Genomic DNA, 13276 nt, shown 5'->3' on the forward strand with positions numbered 1-13276 from the left:
TCACAGTGTGCAGCTTTCTGTAGCAGAGATCTGGATGCCACATATCATGAACATAGTACAGAACACAGGACACAGGACATGATGCACTGAACACAGCACAAGCCATACTGAGCACAGCACGCAATAGAGCCAATGCTGTCCTCTCTGACTGCAGAATGGATACTAACACAGCTATTTCAGCTCAGCCTGGTCATACAGCACACGCACTCTTACCTTTTTAAACTCTCTCCAAAAAGTGTGTAAATTATGGCCTGTTTGTATGATGTCCATGTTAGCACTTTTGGTGCTTTTAACGCTCCATGGATCTGAGTTATTTTAAACTGAGGCCCTTCCTGTATTTGTAACCGGCCATTTCTCTTACAGACTTACATTGGGCACATTCTTCTTCTTGTCAACCCCAACAAAGAACTACCCATCTACTCAGCACTGGTGAGCTCCGTCTCTATATTTAAAGCAGAAAATACAGCTGGAGTCATAAGTTTGCTTGTGTAAGTAGGTTTGGCAGTTTGTCTGCATTTGTTGTTCATGTGTACTTTTAAAATATACTCTACGTTTAATGTATTTTATTCAGAGCAATGTACAAATCTGACATTCAGGTGAAGAACCTTGATCAAGGGTACAACAGAGATGTCTTACCTTTATCAAACCTACAACCTTAGAGATGCAGACCAGTTCCCTCACCCTTATGCACTGCCACCCAGGCTACATGCGTGTGTGTGTGCGTGTGTGTGTGTGTGTTCAGTCGGGCATCATAAAAGTATGCAGATTGGTACGCAGGAATGGATGTACTGTTCTATGGTTGTTTAGCATTGGGCTTCATTTGCTCGTTAATAATTCAGGCTTTTCCCGTCAGTGATACAGAATAGTCTGTAAAATGTTTAGCAAAGCATCTTTCTCAGCAGGGCAGAAACTGGATAACTTTCATTCCTAAATGACCCATATTTCCTAATATACTGGGCGCAACGTTTCCACTGCAACGGAATTGCAGGAAATGGGGGGACAGGCTCATTACACTGACGAACGCTCCAGCACTCGCTGCTGTTGAAATAGTAGAAGGGGAGAGAGCAGGGCTACACGCAGGCCGGTGTATAAAGGAGGTCCTCCCTGAATCCCTCTGTGTGTGGGGGATTAATTTTAGGCACCATTTCACCTGGCTGACACCTGACTGAGCCTGCGAGGAGAAGGGAGGGCAATCAGCAGGGGGGGGGAGCGCAATATGTCCCATCATCTGTGACTCTCCAGCCTTCAGTCACCTCCCCTGCATGTATGCACACACACACACACACACACACACACACTCATACACACGCACACACTCATACACATGTGCAAACACACACGCACGCACACGCACGTGCACGCACACACACGCACACATGCACACGCACGTACAAATGCTCATACGCATGCACACACACTTCACTTGCACACACATATTCTGTGCGCACATGTATGTATACACACATGCTCACCCAATAATAGTAATTGTAACATTATTTGTAGAGAATGGGTCATCCTTATTTAAACTGATGCTTTTTTTAAATCGTGCAAAATAGTGAAAGGCCGGTTAATGATAATTATGAAATAAGTGACATTCGCTGCCTCCACCTATTTTTAGCTTCAAGAGCACCTCCTGATTGTACCTTTGTTGTCCCCTTCCTGCTGGGGTTAGAAGTGAGTCAGGCTGCACTGTGCTTGGCATCTTGCCGGCACTAGGGATACCCGTCGTTAGGCGGGTCCCACCGATGAGGGCGGGCGGCCAGGACCGCTTTCGTGTGCCAAACCCCACGTTCCCTCTCTGCCTTTCTCATCTGGTCCCTGTCGTCCCCGCTTCCTCCACCTGCGTCTCCATGGCGACCGTAAATTACACATACATTCCACGGAACAATGCGCAGGGGTGGGATTGGGGTGGGTGGGTGGGGGGGGGGTGCTGTTTTCTCAAAGATGCTGCACACTCTTCATGTCTGCTTGCATCCAGCAGCATTTTGTTCAAAAACAAAATCCCGGTTTATTTTTTTCCATTTATGGAGTATGTACTTTTATGCATGTCCTTGATATATTATTGAAGGTTTCCATGGCCCTCGCTGTCTAGACATGAGTAATGTTGAATATGCTATGTTTGTAGCTACCGCTTTATCTTTGGTACATCAGTTTGCACAACACCATATTGGGTTAATCTCCCTTTACTCACTTCCTCTTTTTACTACTTTATCTTACCACTCTCGCTCACTCTCTCTCTCACTCCCCCTCTCTCTGTCTCTCTGTCTCTCTCTCTCTGTCGCTCTCTCTTTCTACCTCTCTCTCTCTCTCTCTCTCTCTCCCATCCTGACTGTGCTGCTCAGGTCCTGATTGAAGTCTCAGTGCACATGTGGCAGTTGGGTGGATTACATTGTGTCTGTTTTAAACAACAGGCGAATCAGTCTGTTCCCATTAACTCTACCTACAGTAGAGCGAGTCTGTCACAGCCTGGATCACAGCTCTCGCGTCTTGCCTGTGGCTATGGTGCAGCCGGGGGAAGCCAGCGAAGCGTCTGTGTGTAGGCAAACATTTATGCTGTTATGCCTCTTATGCTCTGGCAGATGCTCCTGGTTAGAGTGATGCAAAACAGGACATTTTCAAAAGCTGCTTTTTAATTTCCTATATATATATATATATATATATATATATATATATATATATATATATATGATAGATATATGATAGTGCAGACAAATACATGCTCTCCTCCCTCCTCACCTTCATTCTTTCTCTTTCATCTCTCCCTCCCAGTTTCTTTTTTCATACTTTTTCTTGGTTTCTCTCTCACGCGCTCTCTCCCTGTCCTCCCTTTCTGCTCCTCCTTTCCCCAAAAGTGCACTGATAGAGAGAGCAAGCAGCGTTGCAGTAGATGCTAAATGAGATCCTGTGGAAACAGTGTCAGAGCAAACCATCACCCACTATACATCAACTCCCCCAATCCCTCCCTCTCTCCCTCTCTCCCTCCCTCCTCGCCGTTTGTCCTTCCTCCGTCCTCTGGCGTTTGTCCTCCGCACGGCAGCACCGTGCTGCAGCCCTTCAGGCCAGTAATGAGGTCCCAGCAGCAGACAGGACTCCTTCTGCGCTCCTGTAATGTCACCCAGCGCTCCCCTACAGAAGAGCCTAATTTTATACTGCTTAGTGTCCTCTGTTTACGGGAGCAGCTTGGCTCAGGCCCTCCCTTTTAGCCAAAGCCTCTGTTTCTATGACACCATCCCCTCTAACTCTTTCACCTTTGACCCCGTCACCTCCCCTGTTTTTTTTTGGGTTTTTTTCAAAACCTGCATGACTTGCTATAGCAGGTGTGTGATATTCCCAATCAGCTGATTTTATGCTGTGGAAACTAGACTCGTTCCACACTGCAGGCCCCCCTGTCTCACTCATAAAATACTGCACACTGACAATGTGTGCTGGCTCTCATTGTTACGCTGCAAGAAGCCTTCTGCTCTAGTACCACATGAAGTTAGATGACTTCAGACATGATGACATCAGCGTTTACTCATGTGTGTCCGTATATTGTGGGAGAATGTGTGTGTGTGAGAGAGAGAGATAGAGCTTTCAGCCTGAAAATAAGGTGTGTATTATGTAAATATCTAGGCTAACACTGGGAAACACATGTCTTTGTCAATATCTCCTCTCTCTCTCCCCCTCTCTCTCTCTCTCTCTCTCTCTCTCTCTGTCTCAGGTGAGTCAGCTGTACCTGAGCTCCAGTGGCCGGCTATGCTCCTCCCTGCCCCCCCACATCTTCTCGTCCGCGGAGAGGGCCTATCACATGATGCTACAGGAGCACCGGCCACAGTGCTTCATCCTCAGGTCTAGCCCACTGACATGCCCCGTTTTATTGCCCCGCCCACCATAGACTCCCCCCTCTTTATGAAGCTCTCCCACCTCAAAGCTTCTGTTATTTCACAACCTCCTAAATTTCAAGTCATAATAAGGGACAGATGGTGAAAACATCGTAAACATTATACAAGCTCCCAGGTGCCGACCAAGGTCCTACCACCTACATAAATAACTGTTTTTTTTTGTCAGATCATTGAATGTTTTCCTGTTTCAGCATGACATTGCCCCCAGGCACACTGCAAGGTCCATATAGAAATGGTTTTGTCGAGAACAAAATGGAAGAACTTGACTGGCCTGCACAGAACCCTGATCTCAACCCCAACCAACACCTTCAGGATCAATTGGAAAGCCAATTGTGAACCAGGCCTAATCGCCCAATCAGTGCCCGACCTCACTAATGCACTTCTGGTTGAGTGGAAGCAAATCCCTGCAGCAACGCAACATCTAGTATAAAGCCTTCCCAGAAGAGTGGAGGTTATAATAGCAGCAAAGGGTGAATTAACTCCATATTAATGCCATTTTTTGGATGAGACATTGGATGTCAGGTGTCCACATACTTTCGGCCCTGCAGTGTATATTGAGATCGCCGCACACACCGCACATTTTCACACCGCAGCTTTTGGACTGAAGAAAGATGAAGAAACTCAGAGGTGCTTCCGTTCCTCCCGCCCCGTCGCGGCTAAGCGAGGTCACATTATACACCGCTGCCTGCTCCGCGCCTCCGTCTCTCCGCTCCGCCGAGCTCGTTCCGCCATCATCAGGGGCTCGACCTTGAGGGAAGTTCATTTGCCGCGTACTCTCCCCCCGCCACTGTTTGTGTTTGGCCCATTAATCACGCGGAGTCCCGCGCACGCTTGAGCTCGCTCTGCTGGCCCGTGCGCTTTCTCCGTCGCCCCGATGTACGCGCCCTCCGCGGGCGCGCGACGCGCCCTTGAAATCAGAAGCGTTTCGGACAAGCGCGGCGCCTCGCGCCGCCATGGCGGTTCTGGCAGAGGACGTGATTGACCTTTAAAGGCCAGGCCACTCTTTGTTAGCTTCCAGGGTAACAAGATCCTTTCGGCATTAGCGGAACCCGCTGCGGATACCCTGGGAAGCGATAAGCCTCCTGGAGAGAGATACATTTACATTTCATTAGCTGGTGGTAATGTGCTGTCCCCTTTCTTCGTCGTCTGATCAGATGTTTGGGCCAAGTGGCCAGAAAAGGGCTTCTCTTTTGAAGCTCACTTCCTGGTCTTGTTGAGAGACATGTCTCACTTGTGTTATTTTTATTGTGTAAGTTACTGTGTCATTTGGACAATATTTTAATAACCTGTGGACTAATCAGCGACACACAGATACTTAGTATCTCACACACTAAGTGGACGATACAGACCCTGCCCAGACTTCATGACCATATAAGGGTCCCCCATTTCCTTGCTGCCCAATCTTTGGCTCCAGTTTGTACAACATGGCAGGACTACCACGGTTTTAAAACACTTTTTTTTACAAGCCCATGGAAAGTCAATCGGTGACATCACAGTCACTTTGTCCATACTTTTTTCTACAGTCTGTGGTTTTGGCCCCACTGTGAAGTAGCGATTTGCATTAAAAACCAGTAACCAGAGCTTGACAGGACTGAATTCTAGCTAAGACAGTTGACGCATTCAGCCCCTGGGATACTCAGTTCCATTTAATTCAATATGAATTTTATAACACCTTTTCAACACTCTTTCAGAGCCCTGCTCTTAAAGTTGTGTAGTAATGCCCTCTGGTGGAGTATGTATGATACTGCAGTATTTGTCAAGCTGACTGTTTCTTAAACACATAATTTCTCTCTCTCTCTCTCTCTCTCTCTCTCTCTCTCTCTCACTCTCTCTCTCTCTCTCTCTCTCTCTCTGTCTGTAGTGGGGAGAGTGGCTCAGGGAAGACTGAGGCCTCCAAGCACATAGTGAAGCACTTGGCCGCTCGGTCCTGTACCAAGAGCTTTGCTCTGGACTCCAGAATGAAGCATGTGAGTTAATTTGCCATAGTGCCTACGGTCAAGCGATAAGTGAACCTGCTCCTAATTGTTATTATGAATGCGTGCACTTAAGGAAAGTATGCCCATAACAGGAGTGAGTCAAGTTAGTGGGATTAGAACAGAACTGGCTGCATGATGTGTAATTAAACAGAGTATGCAATTATCTAGTATAAAATTAAAGAGAGTGCTAGTGTGATAGAGTTACTTGCAGAGCATTGAGGTAGCGTTTACATTACCAGGTAGGGTCAGTTTACAATAAGTGCGTTTTCCTCATCAAACTTTATTTCACATCCACGCACGCACTTGCACACGCACGCACACCCACACACACGCACACACACACACACACACAAACACACACATGCCCACATACACGTACAAATACAAACCCGCACATTCCAATGCAGCCACAAATGCATGCACACACACACACATACACACACACATACAAGCACACGTATTCATTCACTTACTCATAGGTACATGCATGATTCGAGCGCTGTCTTTTTTTTTTCATTTTCAGTGTGGTAATGCCCTCTAGTGGAGATTCTATGTTGTTGCCGTTTTTACCAAGCTGCCTGTTTCTTACAGTGATTGATTTAACACAGATTTAGCCTCCATCCTAATTCTGTCTGTCTAATCTCAACCACCATATTAATGAGAATTTTACATTTTGCAGTTACACAGGACATATAAATGCATAAAAGACTGTTTTGGCTATTTGTGATTTTCACATCTAGGTCAGCTGCATCCTGGAGGCATTTGGTCACGCAAAGACAGAAATGAACAACAGCTCCAGTCGATTCATTAAACTGCTGTCGCTGCAGTTCTGTGAGAAAAAGAAGAAAATAATTAGAGGTAGATATCCATTACTCTCCATGGTGTTTATCGTAGGATTGCCCACACCAAGTGGAACATTTTTTCTAAAATAATAAATGAGAGCATTGAAGACTTGTCTGCACACCATTCTAATTTAAATTAATAAATTAAATCTATGTTATTCTAAAGTGATAGACAATGTTTCAATCTCAAATCTCTCATAATTGTCACTACCATGATTTAACAAGAGAGGGAGCCAGAGAGGAACTCTTTGCCCTCAGACTTACTCATGCGTATCCTATTAAATTTTACGACTGAACTGAAACGTAGGGAAATGTAATATTTTTTCAATAAAGGGGGTTATTTATGTATTTGACATCGGTTGATTTTACTAAATGCTAAACAGCCCCATGCTGTTCTTTTCAGGAAGTGAATAATGGCATCGCTCACTGTAATTGTCACGCGTGTGTGTCCTTCAGCTCGGGTGTACACGTATGTGCTGGAGAAGTCACGGCTCACCTCCGCCCCGCATCATCAGCACAACTTCAACGTCTTCTACCTGATGGCAGAAGGCCTCTCTGCGGAGGAGAAGAGTAACATGTACCTCAACAATGTCCTGGCTCACAGGTAAAGAGCTTATACCCGTGAACAATGTTAATGCTCATTCTCAATTAGCACCCCTATATCTGTAAGTTCTGTGGTAAATATGAATTATTCATGAACCCAGGTGAGAAACACATTCTCTTTCACACCCACACACATGCACGCACACCTACACACACACACACACACGTGCGCACACTCACACACACACGCACACACACACACAGACACACCTACTCTCACACGTGCGCATGCACACACGCACACACAGACGTGCGCGCGTGCGCACACTCACACACACACACACACACACAGACACACCTACTCTCACACGTGCGCGTGCGCACACACACACACACACACAGACGTGCGCGCGTGCTCACACTCACACACACACACACACACACACAGACACACCTACTCTCACACGTGCGCGTGCGCACACACACACACACACACAGACGTGCGCGCGTGCTCACACTCACACACACACACACACACACACACACACACAGACACACCTACTCTCACACGTGCGCGTGCACACACACGCACATAGAGCAGCAGCCTCTCTCTCCTCAGGCCCCTGGCTGTCAGGGACACGTGTGTCAGCAGTCCCAGCTGCCTCAGCCAGGGACGCGCATACCTCCGCAGTACGACTCGCGGGCGACACGCAATCTGAGCTGCCATCTCTGTGATGTCCTGGGACATACTGTACGCTTTGTTCTCTGCGTGTTCTCGTAGCCGTCTCCCCAGCAGGCAGCCGGAGCAGGTGCTCTGCCCTGCCGCTCCTGCTTGCTGGACCCCCAAACTCCCGTGCCAAAATCTTCCTGAAATTAGTCCCCGGGGGAGGGAAGAGGCATCAAAGACCTGCCGTGTGTTTGGCTTTTCTGTGTGTGTGTGTGTGTGTGTGTGTGTGTGGGGGTGTGTGTGTGTGTGTGTGTATATGTGTGTGGGTGTGTGTGTGTGTGTGTGAGAGAGAGAGAGAGAGAGAGAGAGAGACCGTGTCTGAATCAGCACACTTGCCTACTATTGAGTTGTATACAACTTGTATACTCAATAGTAGGCAAGTGCACTGATTCACATGACCAAAGTGAGAGAGTGAAAACGTGTGTGTGTGTGCGTGTGTGTGTGCGTGTGTGTGTGTGTGAGATATCAGCATTCCTGGGGTAGTTACTTAGAGACCCAGGCTGGAGTTGCAGTGTGCAGTTTTTACTCATACCTGCCCCCCTCCCAACACACACCCACTTCAACGCCAATTTTTCCCCCTTGAAGGAACAGAGGGGACTCTGTGTCCCTGTTGCTGGTGTTACTGAATCATAGTGAAAACACCTTCTGTGGTCTGTGTGGGGAGAGAGAGAGAGAGAGAGATAGAGAGAGAGAGAGAGAGAGAGAGAGAGATAAATTGAGAGAAGAGGATAACACTTTGTTAAAATGAAGATCTAAATGTCTGTTCAGTGTTGATATACCAAACACTTGGTATTAACATCTGTGGCCATATTAATGCCCAGAATCTCAAACAGTATTCATGTTCTACAAATGCCCTGTACTGACTTTCACTCCTACCTGTACACAGTCTTCTAGAACCCTGCCATACACCCCAGACCCTAAAGTGTGCTGTTGGCAGTACAGCTAGTCATTAGCATTACTTGGGCCAAAATGTTTTATTTATTAATTATTTATTTATTTTATTTACGAGGAGGCAATGAATACTCTTTTGGAACATCATTGGAACATTGGAAGGCAAGAACAGGTCAATACAGTGACTTCACTGACTGCATGTGTCCTTAAGATATCTATGGTTGCAAGGTAATATACCGCGGTCTTGTTGTGGCATCATCATGGGGCTGCCGCTGTCACAATGGCCACTCATGCTTATGAGATCATCTCAAATGAAAATGCTTTATTGGAATTCATCATTTGGTTCTTGTTGAAAATATAAATGACAGCTTAGCTCTTATTAACCAGAACTCTCCTGCTCCTGACTCTACTGTGATTTGTGAAGGCTGGACCATTTGCAGTGAAACCACAGGGCCTGAAAGCTTCAGCTGTCCAGCTGACCCCTTGTAATTCCCCCAAACAGATATCGGACACCTTTATTTATGACTGCTACACATTCACTGTCTACAGTGTGTAGTGGTGATTTTCTTACTGTGGGGCTCCAGCTGTATGTCCAGTACCCTGTGCATCATCCCTCTCTGTGTCCTGCTGCAGGTACCTGTGTGGGGGCACGGCGGGGGAGCCGGCTGCCGTGGCAACAGCTAGCACGCGGAGCAGGGAGAAGCTGACTGCACTGAAGCAGGCTCTCAGAGCCTTGGGCTTCAACAACCTGGTCAGCCCCGCCGACAAGCACACTTCTGTACCTTCATATGCACTCTCTCTCTCTCTCTCTCTCTCTCTCTCTCTCTCACACACACATACACACACACATATGCACTTTTTCACATGTACACACACACACACAGACAGGCACACACAATATATGTGCGACCCATGTTTATGCAGCCCTCACACAACCACGCACGCATGCTGTGCACAGACAGACAGTGTCTGTTCAGGTGTTACAGTGATGCACTCCCACTTACATAGTTGCTTGGGTGTAATTGTTATACACTTTCCCTGGTATAACTGTTGCGTATCCAGTCCTATATCTAGCATATAAATCCCCCTCTGACCACACCATGAACCAGCCCCTGGGTAGCCTCTGCAGGCTGGCTCAAAGGGAAAGATATGGGGCTGCTTCCAGGGCGCTAATCTGAGTAGTATTTACCCATAATCCTCTCTACATCTCACTGCCACCACAGGGCCCGCGTTCGCCATCTGTATCGGTACTCAGTGTGACCCCCTTATCTGATTACCTTTAATGGCATTTTCCTTTATCGTTGGGTGGGGGCCCAAAGTCACTGACAGCATAGATTACCATCCGGATCAATACTTCCTGTTTTTGAGCCAACTTGCTTTTACCAAGCTACTGTAACTTTCATTTTCACATACAGCACCGATCCATACTAAATTGCACAGACACACAAATGCAAACACACACACACACACACACTAACACATGTGCAAGCACATATACCTGTGTGCAAACACCCACACACTCATAAACACATTCATACACACACATAAGCTATGCACATGCACACATGCTAACACTTTTGCACAAGCGTGCACATACCCACCACCCTTTTTCACAAATCGTCTCAATGTACTGTCTGACCATTTTAACAATGGATGCATTAGATTACATTACATTTGCAAGATGTTTTTACCCAGAGTGACTTGAATGTAACTGAGACTGTAACTGCATTACACTGATTTATACTGTATGACAAATATTGCCATAGCTAGCTGACGACAGTCCCATTCCAGAGAGTATAGAAACAACATCACTAAAGCACTAGTGCGAGTAAACTATTCTATTCATGAACCAAGATACAAATGCTGACTACAGACAGACTATAACAATATATAACAAGCGCTAAAATGAGAAACATAATATTATAAAAATATCACTTAAAATAATAAAATTACCATAGCCTGAATTAGTACAAAAGCCGTCATCATTTATTGTGATGTCCTGAGTTTGTATGTTACGGTACATCTATGTAAAGATTGGTTGTATGTCTCGTGTTATATTATTTTGTTACAGCCCAAACTGTTGTGTTCGATTAACATTAGACTTATTGATTATAAATCGGCCTTCCGCACCTTTTTGGTGATGTCATGGTTTTGTATTCCTGAGACCAACACGGATATTCTGCGCTTTTCTAAGTCACTCCAGGTAAAAAGTGCTTACTAAGTGATTGTAGTGTAATGTATGTATGTATGTACTGTATGTACGTCTAGAAACCACTTTTGGACATCTGTCACTACTGACCACCGCCTCACCCTTTAATCCACCCTGCAATGCTGAGAAACGGACTGCGTGCACACACCAACACACACACACACACACACACACACACACACACACACACACATAAACATACTCACACACACACGCACACGTGCACACATGCATGCACATATACACACAAGCACACACACATGCTGTATAGCCCCTTCCAGATTGGCAGATTTCATTGGATGCCCAGAGTCAATGGGGGTGGTCTTCTTTTCCCAAGGAAAAGGGTTTTGTTTCTGTGTTCATTCTTTTGAATGTCAGACATGGATAAATGTCTTTCCTTATCTTAGTTGGATCGCTTGAAATTCCACAATGAGTCAGGCTGGATTGTGGGACAGCGGAATCCACCCAGCGCATTCCGCCCTGTCCAAGGACACCGGTGGGGGAGGGGCGGGGGATGGGTTGGTGCTTCTCTCTGTCCTCCAGAAGGAATCTTTTGCCTGTTAGGTGTTATGATGGAGGATAAACTGCAAGTGTTGACTCAAAGGATAGTCATTAGTTCTGCATTGGAGTAGTAGAGGAAATGAACCACCCATGCAGATAGCCTCCCTCTATCCATACAGTGCACATACTGACACACCTACACATACAGTGCACACACAATCAAATACCTACACATACAGTCTACACACTCACACACATACACATACAGTACACATACAGCAGACACACACACACATACACACACACACACACACGCAGACACACACAGACACACACACACACACACACACTAATTGGTATTTTAATATTCAGACCTCACAGGGCAGATGAGTCTGCATCACATGCTCCGTAATGTTGTTAGGTACAGTGTATGCTTATATGCCCGGAATGTCGTGCATACTTACATCCTGTGATATGAAGAGTGTGTGGGGACAAGAGGCACCACAAAAGGCCAGCGACCTTCATTCAGTCACAATGTGCTAATCCTGCCAGGAACTGGCTGTCCTCCATCATTAAAGAGGGATTTCTGTCATCGGCCCGTCGTCAAAAACACTGCCCCCGAATTACATCATCAAATCACCTGCCAGGGCTTTAAATCACGCAGCCCCTCCCACTCTGACACGTCACCCTCTGAGGGGAGGGGGGGACCTATACTTCACATTACCTCTTTACTGAACACACGCCTCTAGTCCAGTGAATTTTCATACATAGTATATATCATATCATCATACGCTATGATGATTTATACATTATTTTAAATTTTAGACACGTTGCTCATGTAGCAGTACCCCCACCTGGGATCTGAAACTGCTACCAGCCCCCATTTTGTGTCCCACACTTCTGTCTGTTTAGTCTCTTCTGGATTCACCAGATCCTGTGTCTCATTGAATTCTGTGGTTCCTTCAACTCAATTCCAGCATTCAATGGCTGTTTATTTCATACATATTTTTTTTTACATCCAGGAAGTAGAGAACCTGTTTGTGATCCTGTCTGCCATCCTGCACCTGGGAGATCTGCGCTTCACCTCCTTGACCGAAGCGGAGACGGCGCTGGTGTCAGACCTTCAGCTCCTGGATCAAGGTCAGTCACGTGAGGGGGGGGGGTTGGGTGCAGCGCTGCGGGCCGGCCACCAGGGGGAGCGGCGTCCCACCGAGCCGCAGCGCAGCGCGGAGCTGGAGCGAGGGCTGCTGCGCTCTGACCCTGCTTGTTTACCTCGTCCCCGCGGCGAGCGCGCTCTGCGGCAGGCCGGGCCTCCGTCGCACCGAAGCGCTAACGCGGGGCTACGTCAGCCCCCATCGATTTAGCCGCGGCGTGGCCGGCGGGGCTCTGCCCGCTGCGTCAGCGCCGCTCGTTACCGAGCGCGTGAGGTACTGCGCGCTGTGACCTGGAAGACGGTAAACAACGGACGTCACGGCAGCCGCGGCCGCTCGCCCGGCCCCTGCTCCGGAGCTCGGAAACTGGGCTGTTGTCAGGGATACGTGAGATCATCGGCGCTGATGTCAGCGACGGCTCCCCCCGCGCTTTATTGAAATGACTTTCCTCTGAGGCTCTTTCGGTGAGCCGAAATGAATCGGGGATCGCGCCCGATTGTGAAATTCGAACTGGGTTTCGAGCTCGGATTTACTGGAGTTGTGTAATCCCCCCCC

General features: G+C 47.2%; 1 protein-coding gene across 6 annotated transcripts in view; it reads left to right on the top strand.

Annotated features, from left to right (window-relative positions):
• myo16 (myosin XVI) overlaps positions 1-13276 on the top strand; it is a 133617-nt gene that overhangs the window by 62796 nt on the left and 57545 nt on the right. For all 6 annotated transcript variants that reach the window (XM_035410344.1, XM_035410345.1, XM_035410342.1 and 3 more), the window contains 7 exons: positions 364-429; positions 3701-3828; positions 5743-5848; positions 6598-6715; positions 7156-7303; positions 9494-9611; positions 12593-12710. In XM_035410344.1, the coding sequence (XP_035266235.1) occupies positions 364-429; positions 3701-3828; positions 5743-5848; positions 6598-6715; positions 7156-7303; positions 9494-9611; positions 12593-12710 (802 nt within the window). The remainder of the gene's footprint in view (positions 1-363; positions 430-3700; positions 3829-5742; positions 5849-6597; positions 6716-7155; positions 7304-9493; positions 9612-12592; positions 12711-13276) is intronic.

This window comes from Anguilla anguilla, chromosome 3 (assembly GCF_013347855.1).
Source record: "Anguilla anguilla isolate fAngAng1 chromosome 3, fAngAng1.pri, whole genome shotgun sequence".
Classification (NCBI taxonomy): Eukaryota; Metazoa; Chordata; class Actinopteri; order Anguilliformes; family Anguillidae; genus Anguilla; species Anguilla anguilla.